Source organism: Gamsiella multidivaricata, assembly GCF_025024155.1.
Source record: "Gamsiella multidivaricata strain RSA 2152 chromosome Unknown BC939scaffold_35, whole genome shotgun sequence".
In the NCBI taxonomy this organism is placed as follows: domain Eukaryota; kingdom Fungi; phylum Mortierellomycota; class Mortierellomycetes; order Mortierellales; family Mortierellaceae; genus Gamsiella; species Gamsiella multidivaricata.
The window spans coordinates 224,712-244,352 of NW_026251743.1; the positions used below are offsets into that span (position 1 = coordinate 224,712).

General features: G+C 49.7%; 8 protein-coding genes across 8 annotated transcripts; 3 read left to right on the forward strand and 5 right to left on the reverse strand.

Moving 5' to 3' along the window:
• The first annotated feature begins 61 nt into the window (after positions 1-61).
• On the forward strand, positions 62-2,296 carry BC939DRAFT_452546 (phosphatidic acid phosphatase type 2/haloperoxidase). The gene is made up of 3 exons (XM_051555820.1): positions 62-420; positions 638-778; positions 1,392-2,296. The coding sequence occupies exons 1-3, from the start codon at positions 217-219 to the stop codon at positions 2,088-2,090; spliced, it is 1,044 nt and encodes a 347-aa protein (XP_051411905.1). The 5' UTR covers positions 62-216; the 3' UTR covers positions 2,091-2,296.
• A 2-nt stretch (positions 2,297-2,298) lies between these two features.
• BC939DRAFT_529213 (acyl-CoA N-acyltransferase) lies at positions 2,299-3,123 on the reverse strand. Its single transcript, XM_051561501.1, has one exon. It carries the CDS (start codon positions 2,994-2,996, stop codon positions 2,445-2,447), a length of 552 nt encoding a protein of 183 aa, XP_051411906.1. The 5' UTR covers positions 2,997-3,123; the 3' UTR covers positions 2,299-2,444.
• Positions 3,124-4,643: 1,520 nt separating this feature from the next.
• BC939DRAFT_397481 (uncharacterized protein) lies at positions 4,644-5,770 on the forward strand (the record flags this gene model as incomplete). The annotated part of the gene is made up of 4 exons (XM_051552357.1): positions 4,644-4,756; positions 4,885-4,946; positions 5,058-5,191; positions 5,315-5,770. Coding segments are annotated over 4 exons (765 nt in total), but the record flags the coding sequence as incomplete, so codon positions are not given.
• A 96-nt stretch (positions 5,771-5,866) lies between these two features.
• On the reverse strand, positions 5,867-7,203 carry BC939DRAFT_170202 (uncharacterized protein). The gene is made up of 4 exons (XM_051550363.1): positions 6,832-7,203; positions 6,622-6,696; positions 6,261-6,539; positions 5,867-6,169 (listed from the first exon to the last, which is right to left on the reverse strand). Exons 1-4 carry the CDS (start codon positions 6,994-6,996, stop codon positions 5,963-5,965), a joined length of 726 nt encoding a protein of 241 aa, XP_051411908.1. The 5' UTR covers positions 6,997-7,203; the 3' UTR covers positions 5,867-5,962.
• A 208-nt stretch (positions 7,204-7,411) lies between these two features.
• Positions 7,412-8,282, reverse strand: BC939DRAFT_503489 (uncharacterized protein; the record flags this gene model as incomplete). Its single annotated transcript, XM_051560410.1, has 3 exons — positions 7,412-7,615; positions 7,711-8,064; positions 8,154-8,282. The coding sequence occupies 3 exons, from the start codon at positions 8,280-8,282 to the stop codon at positions 7,412-7,414; spliced, it is 687 nt and encodes a 228-aa protein (XP_051411909.1).
• Positions 8,283-11,335: 3,053 nt separating this feature from the next.
• Positions 11,336-12,708, forward strand: BC939DRAFT_452555 (FUN14 family-domain-containing protein). Its single transcript, XM_051555821.1, has 4 exons — positions 11,336-11,589; positions 11,719-11,931; positions 12,142-12,168; positions 12,264-12,708. Exons 1-4 carry the CDS (start codon positions 11,424-11,426, stop codon positions 12,608-12,610), a joined length of 753 nt encoding a protein of 250 aa, XP_051411910.1. The 5' UTR covers positions 11,336-11,423; the 3' UTR covers positions 12,611-12,708.
• A 76-nt stretch (positions 12,709-12,784) lies between these two features.
• BC939DRAFT_477455 (uncharacterized protein) lies at positions 12,785-15,372 on the reverse strand (the record flags this gene model as incomplete). Its single annotated transcript, XM_051558675.1, has 3 exons — positions 12,785-13,726; positions 13,817-14,719; positions 14,890-15,372. The coding sequence occupies 3 exons, from the start codon at positions 15,370-15,372 to the stop codon at positions 12,785-12,787; spliced, it is 2,328 nt and encodes a 775-aa protein (XP_051411911.1).
• Positions 15,373-16,343: 971 nt separating this feature from the next.
• On the reverse strand, positions 16,344-19,614 carry BC939DRAFT_503493 (uncharacterized protein; the record flags this gene model as incomplete). The annotated part of the gene is made up of 7 exons (XM_051560411.1): positions 16,344-16,434; positions 16,530-17,018; positions 17,099-17,506; positions 17,609-18,397; positions 18,496-18,708; positions 18,811-19,085; positions 19,207-19,614. 7 exons carry the CDS (start codon positions 19,612-19,614, stop codon positions 16,344-16,346), a joined length of 2,673 nt encoding a protein of 890 aa, XP_051411912.1.
• Between the last annotated feature and the right edge of the window lie 27 nt (positions 19,615-19,641).

Below are 19,641 nucleotides of genomic sequence, written 5' to 3' on the forward strand. Positions count from 1 at the left end.
GGGCGCTTCATCAGGCGCATTTTTTTACCGCAGCCTAGATGCGCGATGCCCTTTGCTCAATGAAAAAGGTCGCACCTTAAAAAGAGCCAAAGTCCTTTTCCCGTCTCACACTCCACCTCTCTCTTTTCCCCCACGGACCCCCTCTTGATACCCATCCTTGTCCTCGCCCCCATCCCCTTCTTCTTCTTCTTCTTCAGCAGCAGCAGCAGCATCATCATGGTTTCTAAATGGCGCATCCAGGCGCGCACAAAGGCCCTATTTCTGTCCTACGGCAAAGACTGGGCCCTTGTCCTGATCGTCCTCGCTGCCTTCTCCTACATCGATACCCTCGAACCCTTCCACCGCCAGTTCTCCGTCAAGGATACGACCATCCAGCATCCCTTTGCAAAGAAAGAGACAATTCCTGTCTGGCTTGCGCTCGTAAGTCACTCCCCTCATCTGAATCCGACAGTCGATCAGTAAAGATCTTTGTGATCGTGTCCAAAGAACCACTCCAAGTTACCACCTCAATTGGTCTCCTTTGTCCCAATTGCCGTTTATTATTATTATTATTATTACTAACTTATTATTCACACCAAAACTAACGACCTGTTATGAACTGTTTGACAAACATGTTTCTACCAAAAAAAAAATATAGATCCTCGCTTTCATCTTGCCCGGAATCATCATCGGCTGTATCGCCATCTTCCACCGGAGGTCCTACACTGATCTGCACAATGGCTTACTCGGTTTGTTCCTTGCTCAGGCACTCGTCTTGATTGTTACAGACAGCATCAAGGTAAGATTGGCCCTTCCTTTGTCTACATTGTCTATATTTTTCCAAAAAAAAAAAAAAAAAAAAAAAAAAAAAGCGAAAAGCGAAAAGCAAAAAGCGAAAAGAGGGAGGAGCAATGTACCTCCGCGGTGTGTGTGGGGATGAGATGTTTTGTATCATGCGAAAATACTTATTTTCCCGTGCAAGAAAATCAAGAAATCGACCACTGATATTTGTTTGTTTAGGTGGCAATGAACGCGGGTGTTGTTGTTATTGTTGTCGCCGTCGTTGGCGTTGTCTTGATGGACTCGAGACAGTCGATTCGTGCTGCGAGTTTGGCAGAAGCACAACAGCCCAAAGACAATGGACAAACGATAGGAAAAAAAAAAAAAAAAAAAAAAAAGGCTAAGGGATCCTGGAGCGAAGTAGAATGTGCAATTGGACCATTCGCCCTTTTTACACCCTCAAAAGAAGATCGTGGGCATTTGGCGTGTGGGTGATATTGGGGAGGGATTGGCTCTTTACGTTACTCTCGAGCTTTCTGGCCGAGTGTTTTTCCTTTTTTTTTAGCCGGAATGAGGCCTTGCTTACTCATCCAACTCTTTATTATTTTTGTGATAATGACAATCCTTCATAGATCGCCGTAGGAAGGCCTCGCCCCGACCTTCTCGATCGGTGCCTCAGTATCTACGACAATGACTATGATGGCACACCCCTTCCATTGCTCACAGACCCAGTCAACATGCTCTCCAACACTTCTATCTGCACCAGGACGGAGCTGCTCAGGGACGGCTTCAAGTCCTTCCCCTCCGGACATTCCTCCTTCTCCTTTGGTGGACTTGGCTACCTATCCATGTATCTTGCAGGAAAACTCCAACTCTTTGATGAGCGTGGGCATATTTACAAGTCCGTGGTCGTACTCGCCCCTCTCATCCTGGCCGCGTTGATTGCGACATCTCGCGTGGACGACTACAGACACCATTGGCAGGATGTGACAGTCGGATCCTTCATCGGCTCTGTCTTTGCAGTCTTTTCCTACCGCCAATACTACCCTTCCCTCGCTGCTGCGAAGTGCGGTCGCCCGTTCTCACCTCGTGTCTTTGAGGAGCTTTTGCCAACAACGCTGTTGTCTCACCATCATCATCACGATCAAGACGGCGAGCCACGCGCGGGGGATGAGTCGTCTCGGCAATCGTTCCTGAACAACATGGGTGGAGCAGGATCAAGGGATAGTACTGCAAACAATCTCTCAGGAACGAGTTTGGACGAGATTCACGGTCAGGGCCCCAAATATGACACAACCTTGCCATACGACCGGGTGCGTCTTGGACAGTAAAACTAGTAGGACCTTCTCGGGACTAACATTGGCGCGATCGGTCAAAGATCTTACAACCAACATCTATCGGCAACAGCCCTGTGCATACGCCCAGTGTGGTCGCACTTCTTGGTCCCATGCGCCCGCGCACGCAAGCCCAAACGGCATACCATTAAACATATGCATCTTCCTCATTCTCCGTTAATAAACTCTGAACTCTCACCCACAATGACAATTTATGACTAATGCAATGTCCATCTCTTATCTACCTGAGTGTCCGAAACGAAAAGGGTTCTTTTAGTGCCTGCAAAACGCTGGCTAGTCTATGTAATGAGTACATCGAGTCTGGGGTCCCAATGTGTCAACGATCGCACTTCAGATCAGGGTGGTGCTCCTCCCCTTGATGCCCTCGCTGTCCTTAGCCAGCTTCGTCAGGGCCTCGCCATCGACTCTCATGGTCTGCCACTCGTCCATTGCAACCGCTCCCAAGGACTTGTAGAACTGAATACTGGGCTCGTTCCATTTCAAAACCGACCACTCCAATCGTCCGCCTTTCATTAACTCGACCTCCCTCGCTAGCTCTCCCAACAGTCTTTTGCCGATGCGCTGACCACGGGCCGATTCCTTCACAAATAGATCCTCAAGATAAATTCCACCGCGCCCGCGCCAGGTCGAGTAGTTAGTGAAGTAAAGAGCAAGGCCCACGGGCTCGGTGCTCGAGGGCACGAAGGCCAAGAGACAGGAAGCCAAGTTCTGTGAGGTTGGATGCAGAGGGGTGAATCGAAGGGTGTTGAGTAGCGACTCCTCCGTGGCCTCGACGGTCGATGCGGGCTCTCGCTCGTACTTGGCGAGTTCGTGGATGAGCGAGAGGATGGAACCGACGTCGGAGGGCGTTGCCGGACGAACTATCACTTGAGATGGCGGCATCTTTTTATTTTCTGATTGAACTGCGGTTGTTGTTAACGTGGAAGTGTGGGGAAGAAGAAGAAGGAAGAGCTGGGTTGATATTTTTTTTATAGTAGGAGCTTTCTCTTCATGCCCCTGACAAATGGCGAACTCGTGTGAATTTTAATCGAGTTCAACCTCTAGACCAAATCCAGATCGCTCCGGCTTGCTCATAGTGCGCAGATGAGTGGGTCTATGAATGCAGCAGACATGCCTGGGAGGAGAAAAACAACATAAGAACACTCATTTTTGCGCTCGGCGGAATTGACGTATCCTTAGCGAGCAGGCTGCGGAAGCGTAGGAGGTCCTCGGAGTAGAAGATATCTCGACCCGAATACTCAGGGTATGAAATAAAGATGGTGTTTATTTGATCTGCCCTCTAGACAAGCTTTGCACGAAGGACCCTGACACCCTTGACCGTCGGACATTTGTTTTAAGTGAAAAGTCTTAACGAAGGCATCCTCGATGTATCTATGCCGTCTAGGAGCACGCGATGACACCCACGGAGCGCCTCATATGTGGGTATATAGGACGAGATCTAAGGCCTTTGTCCTCGATCTCTGGAATCTCTCTTGGTCTGCGGTTGTCCCCTGCCAGACTTCCCAGTGCTTGCTTTTTTATCCTCCCCATGACAAAGATGGGCTTCAGACGTGGCCAATATCGACGGGCGGGTCCATTTTATCCCGCTTCCGTTGGTTCTGTTGATACTGCCGGACCTGTTTGGCTGCCCTGTCGACGACCAGTCCTGCGACATTGCCTGTCCCCTTAGCCATGCAGTAGAAGAAGGTGCCGAGGATGAGCAGGGGGATGCCGAGGATAAGGAACCAGATGAAGAGCGAGAATATCCGCTGAAAGAGAGCGCTGCCGAGAATGAATGACTTTATCGACATCTTTTACTCTTTTGCTGTAGGGGAGGTTCCTTTGCGAAAGGAATGGGAGAGGATGGTTAGTGCCTGTTTGATCGGTATGAAGACAATGTCTGGGCGCTGTGCCTTCATCATCTATGGTCTTGTTACCAGGGCGGGGTGCTGGATGGGTTGCTGGGATTCGAATGAGCGAGGAGGTCACTTTCAGGAGATGATGAGAGTGGGATGTCTGTTTAAAAAAAATTAAACATCGCGTGTCTGAAGTGGCGAATCACATCCGTCCGTTTCGACACGGTATCACCAGTCTGGGCCCCAGGTACCGGCGTCAGGAGGACCGTCGACGGCCAGTGCGTCGAGGCGGAATCCCCTCAAAAAGATTAGGGCATTCCAATCGATTGTCCATTGAAGACCACCCAGCCGCAGTGCAAAGGATACACTCAACCTCTCTCTTTGCAGCAGAGTGGGGTTACGCGCAGAAACCCCAAAAGCGCAACTAGTCCTGGTCCCTTCTGGGGCTGAGTAGTGTCCCCTTCGTCATCTCTGGCCCATTGCCCCTTTGCCTGTCCATCCAACATCTCCTTCTCAGAGCACACATCCACTCCCACACATACTCCCTTCACTCGCCACACACCATCAACAACAACTATAACCATGAGCTGGTACGCGAGACCTATAGGGAAAACATTGTTGCTTCAGACATCAAGGGCCTGGAGCAGCTTCACACAGAGTTTCCACTCACCACCTTTCTCCTCATGCAAACAGGTCCGGTCTGAAGAAGAACCTGAGTCGCGCGACCACGTCCGTGTTGTCCAAGACGGGCAACATGGACCGGACAACAGACCGCGAATTCGAGGAAGAGGAGAAGCGCTTCAAGAAGTACGGATCACTGTGATATTCATCAACCACTTCGCTCACCCTGTACTTTCGCGTTGGGACCCTGGCGGAAAAGTACTTTGAATAACCCTATGACACCTCAATTGGCCCAATTGGTACATCGACTATAGTCTCGAGCAAAAAGTCGAAAAACTGCACAGGGAGGCGAACGGATATTCTCAGGCTGTGCGAAGTAAGGCGATGCATCCACCACAGGACCTTGCTTTGCTTTACACTCTATCGATGTTCTAATCCAGGACTGACCTGCGAATGCATACGTGCGTCGTTATATGTTCACCTATAGATATGACGGGATCTCAGCTGAAGATTGCATCAATTATCGACCAATTCTATGATGAGGGTGCCCCGATGGGTATTTATGGCGTCAAGTACAAGGAGGCTGTTGCCAAGCTGGAACAGCAGGCACAGGATGAAGTAGTGGGTGTCGTTTCTCAGGGGGAGTAAATTGAAAAACAGACTACATTGGAGAAGCACTTGACATAGCCTTATTAACCCGTGCGTCTGTCGCTCCATTTGAACATGTGTTTTCTGCATGCACAGGATGCCGCATACAGGACTACAGTGCTGGAACCCGTCGGACGGTATTCAGCCTACTTCCCCGAAATCAACGAGGCCATCAAGCGACGGAACAAAAAATTGCTGGATTATGATGCTGCCCGCTCCAAGGTCCGCAAGCTGGTCGAGAAGCCATCCGAAGACGCCACCAAACTGCCAAGAGCTGAGCACGAGGCCAACGCGCTAAGGGAAACGTACGAGACCATGAACGCGCAACTGACCTCGGAGCTACCAAAGATTATTGATTCTCGTGTCGCCTATCTGGACCCCTCATTTGAGGCGGTTGTCAAGTCACAGCTTTCGTTCTCACAGGATGCACACAATACACTGGAGGGTCTCAGGCAGTTTTTCCCCCCGGAAACAGAGGGCTATGAATTGGACGAGGCCGCAGAGGGGATCTTGGCCCAGATGAGAGAGCTGTCCATCTGTGGATTGGCTTAATAATAATGAGACAGCTTTTGGTTGCTTGTAAGCCATGGTCCTGTAACTATTGTCGCTGAGCCGTGGACTAATACCCCTCCGGCACGGTGTCCGACATCATGTACAACCGTATCTATTTTATTGTGCTCCGCTCCCAATAAAAACAATATGCCGCTTAATCCTGTCGCTGGAACCACTGACATGATTACCGCTTTAGAGCCCAAAAAAGTTGATATTTGCAGCTGTGAACGCTTGGTACTGCTCTGAAGACCTCCACTCTTTATATGCGGGATTCTTCTCGACATTGTTCTTGACAGCCATGATAGCAGGGGTCAGTTCTTCTGAAATCAGGACGTTGTCGCCGCATAATCGAACAAGGTGTTCGATCACCGACGCAGTCTTGATATCTGCGATCGATAGCTACAAGTCGCAAAACGAAAGCCATAGGACATGTCAGCATTGTGAATAAAAAAAAATGAAAAAGAAAAAGAAAAAAGATAAAGTCTTATACCTGATCACCAACGTAGTGACCATTGGCCCCATTAGCCCTCAGGTGTTTCTCATGAAACTTGATCCACTCTGTTAGACTACGTGTCCTGAACCTTTCCAGGAACGCCGGTCGCTCTTCTTTCGGCGACTGGACGACGTTGTGGATCAAGAATGAAAAGAGCGCATGGGTCGAACTCAGGTACATTTTGACAAGATTCTCCTCCCAGAAATCCTTGCCGAGCAATCCAGCCCTGCTTGCCAGGAACTGTTCAATCGTGCTGATCTCGGCGAGCTCGATTGTCTATGGATCGTTGTACAGCACAGGGTTTAGTGTCCATGGATTGCAAATCGAGAAAACTATTTGCTCTACAAGGGATCGTTACTTTGCCACACTTTGTCTCCTCGCGCAAGACAGGGACATGTCCAAACGGTGTCGAGTCCTTCTGAACCCTCCATTCCTAGTAAAGTACGGTTATTTCAGTAGAATCCAAAGACATTAGCTGAAAGCCCTCCTCTTGTTTTTTTTTTTTCTTTTTGTGTCTTGCGTCAATATAGGTTCGCTAACTAATATGCCCGCGGTTGAGGAGGCTTACAGGAAATCTCAATGTCGTGAATTTGTACGGTTCACCAGAGATAATCATTGTCGTGCGGATGCACCCAACAAGGCCATGAAACGGAAAGTAGACCAGGTTGTGGGTATTGTCCCGGGCTTGGATGAGATCTGCAGGGTTGGATGTTGCGGATAGCGTTTCGGGCATGTTGAAGAAGGATGCCAGAACCTGGAAGAAGTATAAGGAGAAGAACTGTAGGGAGATGCCGAGGCGAGAGTGGAGTGGGTGCAGGTTTTATCCACCACGTCCTCTGGCGAGAATAACTCCGGAACCAATTGATGCCGGCGCCGTGCTTTGTACCGCCGCACGTTGCCCGTTTGTGGTCGCCGCAAGGAATGGTCAGTCAATTGGGCGAAATAAAATGAGGCTATCTGCGGTGATCACACACAAACCAGCATAAGATTCAGAACTGGTCCCTGCTGCGCAGTAACCCCTCGGCGTGCTTCCCATTCAGGCAGAAACCTCCGGATCCTGGCCATCGATCAAATGATGTGTGGAATGGTCAAGGTGCTTTATTCCTTCAATTAGGAAAATGACATGTAAGATACAATGCACGAACAATTTAAAACTTGAATAGCTTCTTGTTAAGCTCATCATATGCCTTCCACTGCTCGCTAGCTCTCCAAGCAGCGTACTTGGGCAGTTTCTCCAGGCTGTCGTACACGGCCATGATTGTTGGCGTCTTTTCATATGAGATAAGACCATTACCAGAGACCGAGATCAGGTTGTCGATAATAGTCGCGGTCTTGATGTCCGCTATGGTCAGCTTTTGTAAGAAGAGATAAAATAGAAGAATGCGTTAGATGATAGTCTCCCACTTGACTAGGTCTTGCAAGAGCCTTCTGTTTGTTTTATTCTCACCTTGTCGCCGACATAATGTCCGTTCGATCCATTCTGCTTCAGCGCGCGCTCATGGTACTCGACCCATTCAGGAACAATCTTTGTCACATAGATCTCGAGCATTTGCTCATAGTGCTCCTTGGGGGCGCGGACAACTGTAGTCACCAGCTTGTCGAACACCGCCTGCGACGACGAATGGTACATCTTGACGAGATTGTTCTCCCAGAGATTATCTCCGACCCAGCCATACTTTTGACCAACATAGTACTCCAGGACGCTCAGTTCCGCCAGCTCGAGCGTCTCGCCGGTCGCAGTGGTCTCATAAAGGACCGGCATCGCACCGAATGGCGTGGTTGGCTTCTGGACGCCCCAGTCCTGCCGGAGAGCATCGAAAAAGGACGCGTTAGAAGGGGAGGAAGTATGAGAGACAATTTGATTAATCTGAAGCAATATATATTTTTTACCTCGGGGTGAGTGAACGTGTAATCTGCATCAGACATGGCAAACATTGCGCGCAAGCCAGTGACGACCCCATGGAAGGGGTAGTAAAGCAACGCGCACTTATTATCTTTGGCCTGCGTCAGTTGGGACATGGTATCGGTGGGAAGGTTCTTGGTGGGAGTCACCATCTTAAATATTAAGACAAATGGTAGTGGCTGCTGTGAGGCGCGGGAGTGCTTTGGTTGTTCTTGGGAAGAGGAAGAAAAATGCTTGTATCGATAGGGAGGGAAAGGTCAGAGAGAGCAAGCATGCATGTATATATACACGAGCGTGTTGAGACGCGGCGCGTTTCTACAAATATCATGACGTCGGAACAGGATCCTAGAGCTGTCATGCGAGTCCAAACTTATTCGATTGAACAAGCAAACAAAGCGCGCGCAGTGATCTACGCCGTGCGGAGCGATGTTCCTTCCGTTGGATGGACGTCGATGACGACGTCGAACCATTATGGACTCTGTATGGGAGTAAAGTCGGAGAAAGAAAAGCGCGTCTTACGATTGACGGCATCTGCATTTGGGAAATGCTCGGACCCAGTCAACAACCGCCCGTCAAAAAGGCATCTCGAAAGCATAACTACGCAGATTTTTTATTTCTTTATAATTTCGGGCGTCGTTGCAATGTCACGGTCATTGTGTTCTTGAGGCACCACCTCAGTAACGCCGTGTCGTGGCATTGATAGTAATAGACGAGACGAAAGGCTTGATTAGTAAATGTTCAACCAGACACGCGACCAAAACAGAAAAACCAACAGACTCCATTCATCTACACAGCAGGGTTGAGTGCCTTATCACCTTTCTTAACACCGCCCTGTTCGCTCAGCAAGATGAAAAATGCTCGCCACCTCTGACCCATGACCGAAGTCTTAACCAACACAATCAATCTCTTTTGCTGCGCACAGCGACAAAGGGCAATGGGACACAACTTCGGCAGCGACAAAGGGAACCGAGGTTCGACTACGAGCACCATGCAAAACGCATGGACACTCGCCACCTTTGCCCCAAGACCTATGCTACATCGACACAAGCGACCCCTTCGCCGTGAACAAAGACAAAAGGACAGTGGACACCAACTGCGAACAGTCAATGAACTTTGGTAGCGACAGAGGGAACCGAAGTTCAGCTACGAGCATTCCGCATCCCACGCATTGAGACGGCAAGATCATTCACAACAAGTACGGAAGTGTCAGCACCGTGTTCCTATAACACAAGCGTCAAACACGTCAGTATAGAAGCAAAAGACAAGATAGAGCTAGAAACTCAAGTCAGAAAGCACGTACGGCAGAAATACTGTCGCTCATGATGGAGGGGGATGAAGGATGGCAACATGGTCATCTGTCCTTTCAGGAGTAACTTTCTTTTCAGCCCGTCACTTTATTGAACCATGTACGTATAAAACATTAAGTGAGTGGACAGTGCGCGTTTGCAGTGCAGCTCATCTCCCCTCCTCTCTTCATAGCCATGTTTCAGGTGAGAGCACTGCAGTCGCGTCCATTCGCGTGTCAGCTACGCTCGCTTAGTCAATTCACTTCCCCTTTGCATGCGCCTCCCTCTTGCTTTGTTGTTTTCCCCCTTATTCCATCTCCAGGCCCCTCTTCCATTGCCCCGTCATCCAAGATGGAGAAGTATAGCAACCTTGTATTCTTTCAAGAGAACAAAGATCTCGATCCACTCTCATTCTTCCGATGGAAGGGTTATGAAACTCAGGATGACAAGAAAGTGGCACATTCTGCCTATATCTCCTTGATGCATACCGCGAAATCCCTGCCGGAGTGGAGACAACAGCTTCCATACAGTCGACTCCAACGCAAGTTCTATTTTGCAACTTGCGTTGGAGAAGCAGCCAAGTATTCAGTCCAATTGAAAAATATATAATAGTTTATTTAAGCATGTTCATGTTTATATGTTCCTTAGCCCATGCAAATCAATAAGCAAATCCATTGTATCAAGAGCTGCCCGAAGGTTATTGGGATCCTGTAGATCAGTCTCTTTAAATGAGCCTCGAGAATAGTCCTCATCTGGATAGGGACTTGAAGATGGTGAGAGAAACCTTCGATGGGAACCATCTTATCCACAGTGCGGCCGCGGAGAACAGTTTTGACTACCTGCATCTCTTGACCATCGGTAACTGGTTCCGTGTCCTCGTAATCAGCATCAGAGTCGTCATCGTCATCCAACATATCATCATCGAAACTGTCCTCATCCGCAAAGTCATTGTCCTTGAGCGATAGGAACGCTCCCTTATATTCCTCGCGACCCATTATCTGGAAGACGAGTTCGAGGATCGATTGTGAGGGCCCTTCACTATGGATCATACTGAAGTAGTTCAGGACAGAGAAGTCCTTCTGACTGGCACTGTCTCCCTCGTTTTCTGTATACCATTCCATGAGCTCTTCCTGAAGGCGATTGATTTGATCCGTCTTTGTATTGACTCCCAGAGTCTGCAAATGAATCTTTTGGTACTCACGGATACATCGAGGAGTCACCTTATCCCAAGAGTTGACCAGATATGCCCAGAGCCTCCCATTCGGAACTGTTGCCGTACCTTGAAATAAAAATGAGGGCAAGAGATATGATTACTATGTTGTAAGCACAGTGCCCAGTGGACCTGTTCATGCGCAGGTAACTCTCATGGAGCTTGGATCACTTTGGAATTAGCTCCCCAGCAGGGGCTTGCAACAACTGCACCTAAATGATCAGACAAAGCCTGGCTCGAGTCCATGTAGGACTGGATCTGCTGCTCTTCCCATTCATTCGATCGCACATGGCAACTAAAGTTCTCGCCTAGATAGGACTCAACGACGCTCAACTCTGCCAGTACGACGGTCTCGCCCATAGCGGCGGTCCCGTACAGGACAGGCATGTGTCCAAATGGAGCCTTGACCTTTTCGACGGCCCCGTTTTAAAAGTTGCGGTATTGTTGGGGACATTAGCGCTAGAAACAAGACGATGGATACTTGTCGGCACACATCGCAGGCATAGCATGTAGACCGAGGATAACAACGCTGTGGGGGTTGAAGTAGGGCAGCATGTACAGCGCTCGTAGTTGCATCGGTGGTAAATTAAACCCGTGTGTCTGCTGCGGCCATATGAAAAAGGAAACAAAATCGCCCTTCTGGCATTGCCACAATGCTCAGCCCATCCCCGCCCTCATTACTCTCTCCAACGTATCCTGATCACTCCATCCCACTCCTTCCTTCCCTTCCCCATCCCATTCCCCAACAAAACAACCTCTCCATGTTCGCACCCACTCTCCACCTGCTCAGACCCGCTGCGGTCCTCAGGTCCGCGGTCCGCAACGTTTCTATCGCTGCCGGGCCCGCTCGCATCAACCCTACCGCTTCGCCATCAGCATTCGTCCGAAATGGACACCGATTCGCTTCCACCGCCTCTACCTCAAAGCGTATGTCCGCCTCTCTCCTCCCCTAAACACCTTATTCATCCTTACAGGTCCCTTGCCTTTCAGTCAAAGCAACTGGACGCAAAAACACAATGTAGTCTGCAATATAACTAACGCCATGTATCGTTCTAGTCCACCAAGCTTCGGTCCGATCCTCAGTGCATCAGTCTCTAGCTATCAGCTCCGCCTTCAGAAACGCCTCATCAACATCCTCGCGGACTATTATTGCTGCCGGAGCCGCGACCACCTGTGTCTTCGGACCCCTTATCCTATCGCGATCCGCCGTCGGATCGGCCGGTCTCTTCTCCTCACGCCATATCGCGCACTGCGCACCTGCCACTCCAGGTATCCAATTGCTCTTATTGGCACCTTTAAAAAAAAAAAAAAAAAAAATCTACCTGCCTGGTTGTCTGCCCTTCATTTTCGTTTTATAAGCGGCGATCATGGTGATGCAATTGCTATGGGCCGTGGGCCGTGATCTGGTCGCAGATCGGATGAAATTTTCATTTGCATGTCTGCTAACACATCCTTGTATTTCCGTTGTCGTACTTGTAGTCCGATCGGCTCCTGCATATGACGTCTGTACGGCCTCCCTTTCCTTCTCGCAAACTGCATACATGACAACAATAGCGGTGGCTATCCTTAACCATTGTTCCTCCTCTCCTTGTTGAGCTTAGACGCCGCGCAAGATGAACCGTTGATCAACAGCAAGGAGCTGACCTTCGGCACGGCCATGGGACTCTGCTCCGGATACCTGGTCAAGAAGCTCGGAAAGCTGATGATGCTCGTTGTCGGCCTGGGCTTCGTCTCACTTCAATTGCTCGCCAACTCTGGATACGTTAAGGTCAACTGGGTCCTAGTCGAGTCCAAATTCATGGACCGATTCGATGTCGATAAGGATGGCAAGGTTACAATGAACGATGCAAAGCACGGATTCAGATGGCTCATCGGATTGTTGACCAATAACTTCCAATTCAAGTCAACATTTGTCGGCGGATTCGTCTTGGGATTCCGTTATGGATAAAGGGCATCAGGGCGTCTCTGTAATTCCCACCATGTTTTCATTTGTTGTCTAGACATTGTACTCCAATAAAAAGTAATATCCGCCTTTTTTTTTATTCATCTGCAGCTAAGCCAAAGAAGAGTTGAGAGTACAGGGTATGCTGTGCGCCTGAAGCACACGTTAAATTAAAAAATATTAGTGCTGGCGAGACACATCGACGACTGGGAAATCTCGGTAGCCATATACGATCTTGGTTATGCTCGAAGCCGAGCCCGTGGACTCGCGTCCGGACGACGTCGACTCCACTGAGGAATGCGTCGTCCTTGTCACGACCAGCCCACCGAGCGCAGCACTCAACCCTTCCGGACTCGAAGGCAAAGACGACTCTGAGGTCGAAATCTGCTGTCTTGCTGTTATATCCGGTCGAGACATGTCTGCCGCTGCATGTGCACGATCCTCGCTCAGCAGGAACATGGCCGCATGGGCCTTGGCCAAGATCAGCACCTCGAGCGAGTTACGTCCCTTACCCGCGATCAGCGCCGGAAGGCCCATCAATGTCGGATTAATCGTGCTGAGCAAGTACTTGAACTTTTCCTCCGCCCGGTCCAACTGCCCTTGTTTCATCATGATCAGGCCTATATTATAATGTGAAAAGTAATATGCATAGGTGTCGTCCTTGATGTAAGGCGCATACCGGAACACAGTCTTGAAGGCCTTTATCGCAAGCACACACATGTCCGAGTCAAAGACCTCCTCGGGGAAGAACGCAATGTTTTTGGCGACGAGGCCAAGCAAGTAATGGACGATGCAGTAGTCGTCGTAAAAGTGGTCGTAACCTTCCACTTTGTCGGCTTTTGTGAGTGAGTGGACTCCAGAGCGGAATGTACCCATGATTCCCTTGGTCGCCTCGATGGTATAGCCACCCTTGGGGAGCCGCGAATCCGATATGGCGAGCATAGACGGCGGCAAAAGCGCATCGAGCCGCTGGACCTCGAGCATGATGTTGGATAACGCGACACGGAGGGACTTCATGGGCATCATTTCAAACCCGTTCCAGAGCACGAGGAAGTCGTAGTCCGGGAGAAGAAGACGACGACCCTCATTCAGGTATCGATTTGCTTTTCTTGCGCAGAATGTCTACAAAATGAGCATGAAAAGCATGTCAATGATGGATAAGATAGAGCGTCCGCGACAAGGAACACAGTAAATAATCGCAGTTGACTGTACCTCCGGGAAGACCTCAACCCCGCAGAATTTTTGCATCCCCAACTCGACCTTCTTCATTAGCTCTACAACCCTTTCGGCCTCCTTGCGCCGTCCGCGCCTCATCGTCGTGATTGCTGCTAAATATCGAAATATGGTCTTGGACCAGTTGCTCTCCCTCAAAAGCAAGCGACTCTTTGTGCATGCCAGATCATAGTCGCTCTCCATCATGGCGCACATCAGTTGCTCGAACGCGCACGCATGCTTCAGGTTTCTCCATTCTGGTTGCACTGTGATCGCCTCATGGATCGCAATCGATTCGTCCAGTCTCGTGTTGACTTGCGCATGCCTTGCCTTAAGAAACAAGAAAAACATCGATTCCGGGTACTTGTGCAGGTTGTAGTTGTTGATCCGCTCCGCGAACGAATAGTCCACATGCCGGAACGGCAAGAACGACGTCGCGATCAAATGGATGGCAATCGGAGCCATATCACAGATCTGCCGCCTCATGCCGTCGTTTGTCGGTGAGTTTAGCCGCTGCTGGAAGTCGATTGGAGAGTCCGGTCCGGCGTTCGGATTCCACTGTCCTGCAGTGTTGAGCAGTGCGAGTCCCCAGTCTCTGTCGGATGGCATACCAACAAACTGGAGAAGCTTGATGATGACATCAGGAAAAAACGAGATGGCGATGTTGAAGAGCGAGGCTGCAAAGATGAGGCCGGTGACCAGGTGTTCGTCTAGATGGTGCTCCGAGATGTCGCCCCCAGCCTTGAGTTCCTGTTCCACAGTGTCAAAATGGGATTTGAGGCCATTGAAGATTGCGAATGCCGAGCGCAGGGAGACGGTTTCTTCGAGCAGCGACCAAAAGTCTTGATGGTAGAGGATGCTGAACCCGGCCCTCAGCACCATTGCCTCTGCGTAGACCAGTTCCTGGATGTATGTCGAGGATAAAAAAGAACAGTTTTTTTGTATGTCGTACCAATTAATAACTGTATTCATTCATGTAATGTATTGTATTGGATGTGTGCATGCATCCTCATCTAAGCATGCTCATGGAAATTAATTGATCTTTACGCTGAGCACACAATTACTTAACTTACCGCGTGCTTCTCAATCCTGGTCATCCCTTTGAAGCTGCTGGCACCGATCGTCCCTACGACCCAGCTCCCGAACGCCTTGACGGTACCCATTCCGATGATCGAGCTCGTCTTCCGCTGTGCATTCGCCACCTTGAGTGTCAAGTCAAAGCTCTTCATCGCCTTTTCAATGTCGTCTGGATAGAAAGTGAGGATAGCCCTCAGCGCATCGACCAGGGCCTTGCCGAACTGGTAATACATCGACTCTGGTTTGTGACGTCCCCGGAGCAGGGCCTCGGCCTCGTTCATGCGTGAGTTGAGGAACATGTCTATGCAGATCCTGAGCTCTGCGAGGTCTTCGTCCATGGCCTTCTCAAGGTTGGATTTCCGAGGGTTGGCATCGGACATGGGTGGGCGGACCAGCTTGTGCCAGTCCGGGACGGGCTTCTTGACATTGGGAGGCGTGGTCTTCCTGCGCGACGGATTCGTAATGGTCGTGCCCTGCATTGTGCTTTCTGGACACAGTTCAAGGTTCGTGCGTGGGCAGAGTGCAGAGAGAAAGTGGAAGTGAGAGAATGCGGAATGAAAAACAAAAAGGGTTGAGTGATTGATTACACACTGTAATTTTATACCGATCGAGGAAAGGGGCCGAGAATTATTTTACGACGCTGCTCTCAAGGACATCATGTTGACACAAAACTCGTTCTATGTCACAACTGTCACCTCTATCTCTCCACATCCTTTCCTTCTTTTGCATGCGCGTGCACGAATGTGCGCTAACACCATTCGATCCGTGGATACTCTTGCGTTTGTGGCGGGGGGATGAACTAGGAGGATAATGGGCTTGGCAGCCGAGGTGGAGAAGTACATCGACTAGTCAGTTTGCAAAATGTGGGACCAAGGGCTAGCGGCGGGTTGATGACAGAGAGGCGAGCCCGGTTGGTTTGGTGTCCAGTGAGCAGGAGTAATCAGGGCCTTGGTCCACCACATAAAAATATGAATGAGCACTTGGGAACCAGAACTAACAAATAAACAATAGAGCATAAAAATGCATTCGGATACAAACAAATGCACATGCAACGAACACTCTTCTGTTCTTCTGTCAGTCGCATGCCCCCAAAATCCATCCTGCTCTACAACAAAAGGAAAGGAGGAAAGCCCAAAAAGCAGTTTGAACCGAGCTATTGTTATTTACATCCACGGTTTGTCTGCCCACTCCACACGTCCTTTCTCCACGCAGACGTGCATGTATCCCTGCATTCAATGTTAAAAACATCTCCACACGGGTCTGTAGAACAAAGGGCCATGGCCTGCCTGACTCTTGGCGCTCTAATCCTCGGTTCAAAAATACAAAAGACCAAGATCCCTGCTCCGTTAAACCTGTTTCTGATGCAAAGGGTGGAGCAATGGGGGGGGGGCTCCTGGTAACTTTATTGTGCAGCTGCGTGTTGCGTGCAATATGGTGCGCCACTTCGTTCTCAGTCTGTCGAGTCTTTCGCTACATCCAGTACCTCCAACCGCGACGAAACTTCTGTCAGCATCTTCATCGTCGTGTCCAAGAGCTGGGACCTAATCATCATAATTCAACAGAGTAATCGCGAATCCGTTAGTAAATGCGCCAGCAGCGATATTAGCAGCAACAATATCAAGGGGTGGTTCCTTACTCAACACTTAATGCGCCTTCAACTGTCTTGATTTGTGCCGTTCCATAGCGCCGTGCTGTCTGCCTCTGCTGTAACGTCAACTGACGGTCGAAGTCGCTCATTCCAATCAGCGTATTGCCATGTCGTTGGCGATCGTCTGCAACCGCACCGCTGAGAGCGCCCTGCATCTCCTGCATTCGCCTCTTCAGGATCCCATATTGTGTCTGCACCCTGTGCTTTCTTTCATCAAACGTCTTCACAATCTTTTCGCTCCTAGTAACATCCACCACCCAAGCTCGCTCTGCCGGACTCAATTCTGGCTCCCGGGATTCCATTAACTTCTGCATCATCGCATCCGCACGGGCCATCAGTTTGCTCTGTCGTGCTGCCTGGGCATCCTGCCGATCGACCTGCTCCTGCATCTTTTTATGTAGAGTCGTCTTGATATGCTGATTGGTCTTGGCGACCTTGTCCTGCTGTCGTGTATACTCCGCCTCCTGAGCAACCAGTCTAAGCGAATAAACCATGTCAGTCATGATCCATAAACAACTACCAAAAACACCAACGTTCGTAACTGAACAGAATCTTACCTTTGCTGTGCAACATCGCAGGCAGTGTAAACCTCACGCAGAGATTCGCGAATGCCCTGGACCATCTGGCCCATGAACCGCAGGTTTTCCTCCGTGACAGTGATCTTGACAGAACCCTTCCCAGGGGGAAGCACCACCTTTGGCTGGAGTGGTAATCCATTCAGAACCACAAGTCCATCCTGCTGGCCGAATATTGGGAGCGTCAGCGTGTTCTGATATGTGTTCTCTTCTTTACTGGAAACTGCTGTTGAGGTTTGCTGTTCTTGTGTTGAAGATGCAATCGCACTCGTGCGGGGTCGGGGCATGAGCTCTTGTCCAATCAATTGAAGCGATGCAGTCAACATCAAAAGCGAGTATTCCAAGTAAGCATCTGTAACAACCGAGAAACCCACGATCGGTGCTGGAGGACTATTGATTTGAAAAAGAACAAGAACATGGCCATGGTTAGCGATATTGTCGTCCTTTAACGTGAAAAGTATAGATAAGATGTTAAGCGCTATCGACGCGCACCTTGTTTTAGTTGGCCGAGTCGTGACGATGCAGCCAACGCTGGATTTCACCTTCGAGTCATAGAACTTGGCAACTCTAGCATCCAGTCCAGCGACCACTCCTTGGCTTGCCGCCTCATAGATCCTGCTCAGCTCTTCCAGCCACGGCTTGATTGATATATAATGAGCGCCTGTTTCGTGGTAAACGTAAAATGTATCGCCGTACATCGAGTCCGCTACCAGAACTGGATGGTTCGGGATGCCCATCCTCTTTTCAACCAAGCTGTATCCTCCTGATTTGGTCGAAGTCGTGGTGCCAAACACCTTCAGTATCCCAAGATCAATTGATTCATATGCAGAGATAATTGGAAGGGGATCATCTTCCTCGTCATCGTCGTCATCCAATGCGTATGCGCCGTTGCTTCTCAATTTCCGAGGAATAGTCCAGCGCGCGGACGGACGGTCAACAACAATACAGAGATCGACCTTGCCGCTGGAAAAGGCCAATGCAAGCACTTCAGCTGCCTCTACTTCCAGGCAAAGAATATCATATGCCCTGTTGTCGTCATCCTCCAGCTCGATGGGTGCAGGCTGAAAGAGGAATGGCCCCTGTCGCGCCACCTTTGCATGCTTCAACACTGGGCTCTCAACAATGACCATCTCGTCCGAATAGGGGTGAGGCTGTACCGTTTCCAAAAGACACTCGAGCCAGTCCCTCCTTACTTGTTCCAAGTGCTGTGACTCTGTTCCAGGCGCTGACTTTTGTTCCAGTTTAGCTCGAATAGCCTCCAAGTCAGCCGCTTCCAGAAGACTATCAAGGTCGAAGGCAATGAGGGTCAGAATTGAATCCAAAACCTTAATGATTCTAAGAAGAATCAATGCCCAACTATAAGCCGTCTAGAAACTTACCAGGAGCCTGGCATAACTGGGCACATCATGTAGACATCTCCGTTCTGTGTGATACTGTAGACTGTCAATCGCCCCCATTCAAAGGACTTTGACCCGAAGCAGAATGATGCCGCAAAATCAACATCAAGTCCATATGTGCCCGACGTCTGTCCCTCCTCCGCAAAGCTGAAAATCTGCTCCGGCTCTTCGAAATCTGTGGCGACATCATACATCCTATGGTCCAGAATGAAGAAGAAAAAGAGTTCGCGTGTTAGGACCTGTAGCTCAACAACAAGTCATAGAAATCGGCTCCAAGCTTTGAGATGTTCAGCTTACCGTAGCAGGTTGTCGTGGGTCATGACCAGCACATGAGTGAACCCTTTACTCAGAGGATGCCAAAGAACCTTGACGATTTTTGATGGCCCCTTATTAATGTGATAGTATTCTCCGAGTATGAACGACTTGCAGTTGACGGCTTTTGGGTCCTGCTTGACCGTCTTTGACACAATTGCGATCACGATCTTCTCGTCTCCAACAATCGCCAACAGCTTTCCATCCTGATTGATAACAAGCCTCCTAACGTCGAAATCGATGTTGTCAATGCTCAGCACCTGAGATACATGGAAACATGGAAGAGTCGTTGTTAGGTGTGACTGGGATGAAGATGTCCCGCTCAGCTCTTTAGTTCAAGGAGGCGAATGTATTCCCGCTGCCAATCGAACGTTGTTGTACCTTGTGCTGCTTCTGGTCGATAAATTCTGCTGCTGCTACGCGTCCGTTGTTCTCAACGCCTTTCTTCAGCTCTCCAAGGCTCGTAAGGCGGACCTGTCTGCCTACGGCCACGTACATATCCTGACCATGGACGACCATACATGATAGGCCCTGGTAAGCCTGCCCATATTCCTCTTGAAGGTCGTCCAGACCAAACGACGGTTTCTGTCCAGTGCCAAGTCGCGATCCTGAGTAAGGTTGCGCAAGCAGCTTGCTGGAATGGGCGCTCGTGTTGCGCGGCATGGCGTCAGTTGCCTTGGCTTTGCTGTTACTGATGCGAACCCATTCGAGATACTCCTGCTCGTCCAATTCAAAGATGCTGTGATCCGGTAGCTGATTGAGCCAGGTGGGTCGCTGTCGTTCGGTCATGATTCTTGTTTGTACCGTTACAGTGTT

Excerpts from the sequence above, each read along its gene's own strand:
- BC939DRAFT_452546 (XM_051555820.1), top strand. The coding sequence starts at position 217 with ATGGTTTCTAAATGGCGCATCCAGGCGCGCACAAAGGCCCTATTTCTG. Across the intron at positions 421-637 it reads TTCCTGTCTGGCTTGCGCTC|ATCCTCGCTTTCATCTTGCC; the intron begins GTAAGTCACTCC and ends AAAAAAATATAG. Across the intron at positions 779-1,391 it reads TTGTTACAGACAGCATCAAG|ATCGCCGTAGGAAGGCCTCG; the intron begins GTAAGATTGGCC and ends AATCCTTCATAG.
- BC939DRAFT_452555 (XM_051555821.1), top strand. The coding sequence starts at position 11,424 with ATGTTCGCACCCACTCTCCACCTGCTCAGACCCGCTGCGGTCCTCAGG. Across the intron at positions 11,932-12,141 it reads CTGCGCACCTGCCACTCCAG|TCCGATCGGCTCCTGCATAT; the intron begins GTATCCAATTGC and ends TCGTACTTGTAG. Across the intron at positions 12,169-12,263 it reads GGCTCCTGCATATGACGTCT|ACGCCGCGCAAGATGAACCG; the intron begins GTACGGCCTCCC and ends TGTTGAGCTTAG.
- BC939DRAFT_529213 (XM_051561501.1), bottom strand. The coding sequence starts at position 2,996 with ATGCCGCCATCTCAAGTGATAGTTCGTCCGGCAACGCCCTCCGACGTC.
- BC939DRAFT_170202 (XM_051550363.1), bottom strand. The coding sequence starts at position 6,996 with ATGCCCGAAACGCTATCCGCAACATCCAACCCTGCAGATCTCATCCAA. Across the intron at positions 6,697-6,831 it reads TCACGACATTGAGATTTCCT|GAATGGAGGGTTCAGAAGGA; the intron begins GTAAGCCTCCTC and ends GTACTTTACTAG. Across the intron at positions 6,540-6,621 it reads AGGAGACAAAGTGTGGCAAA|ACAATCGAGCTCGCCGAGAT; the intron begins GTAACGATCCCT and ends AACGATCCATAG.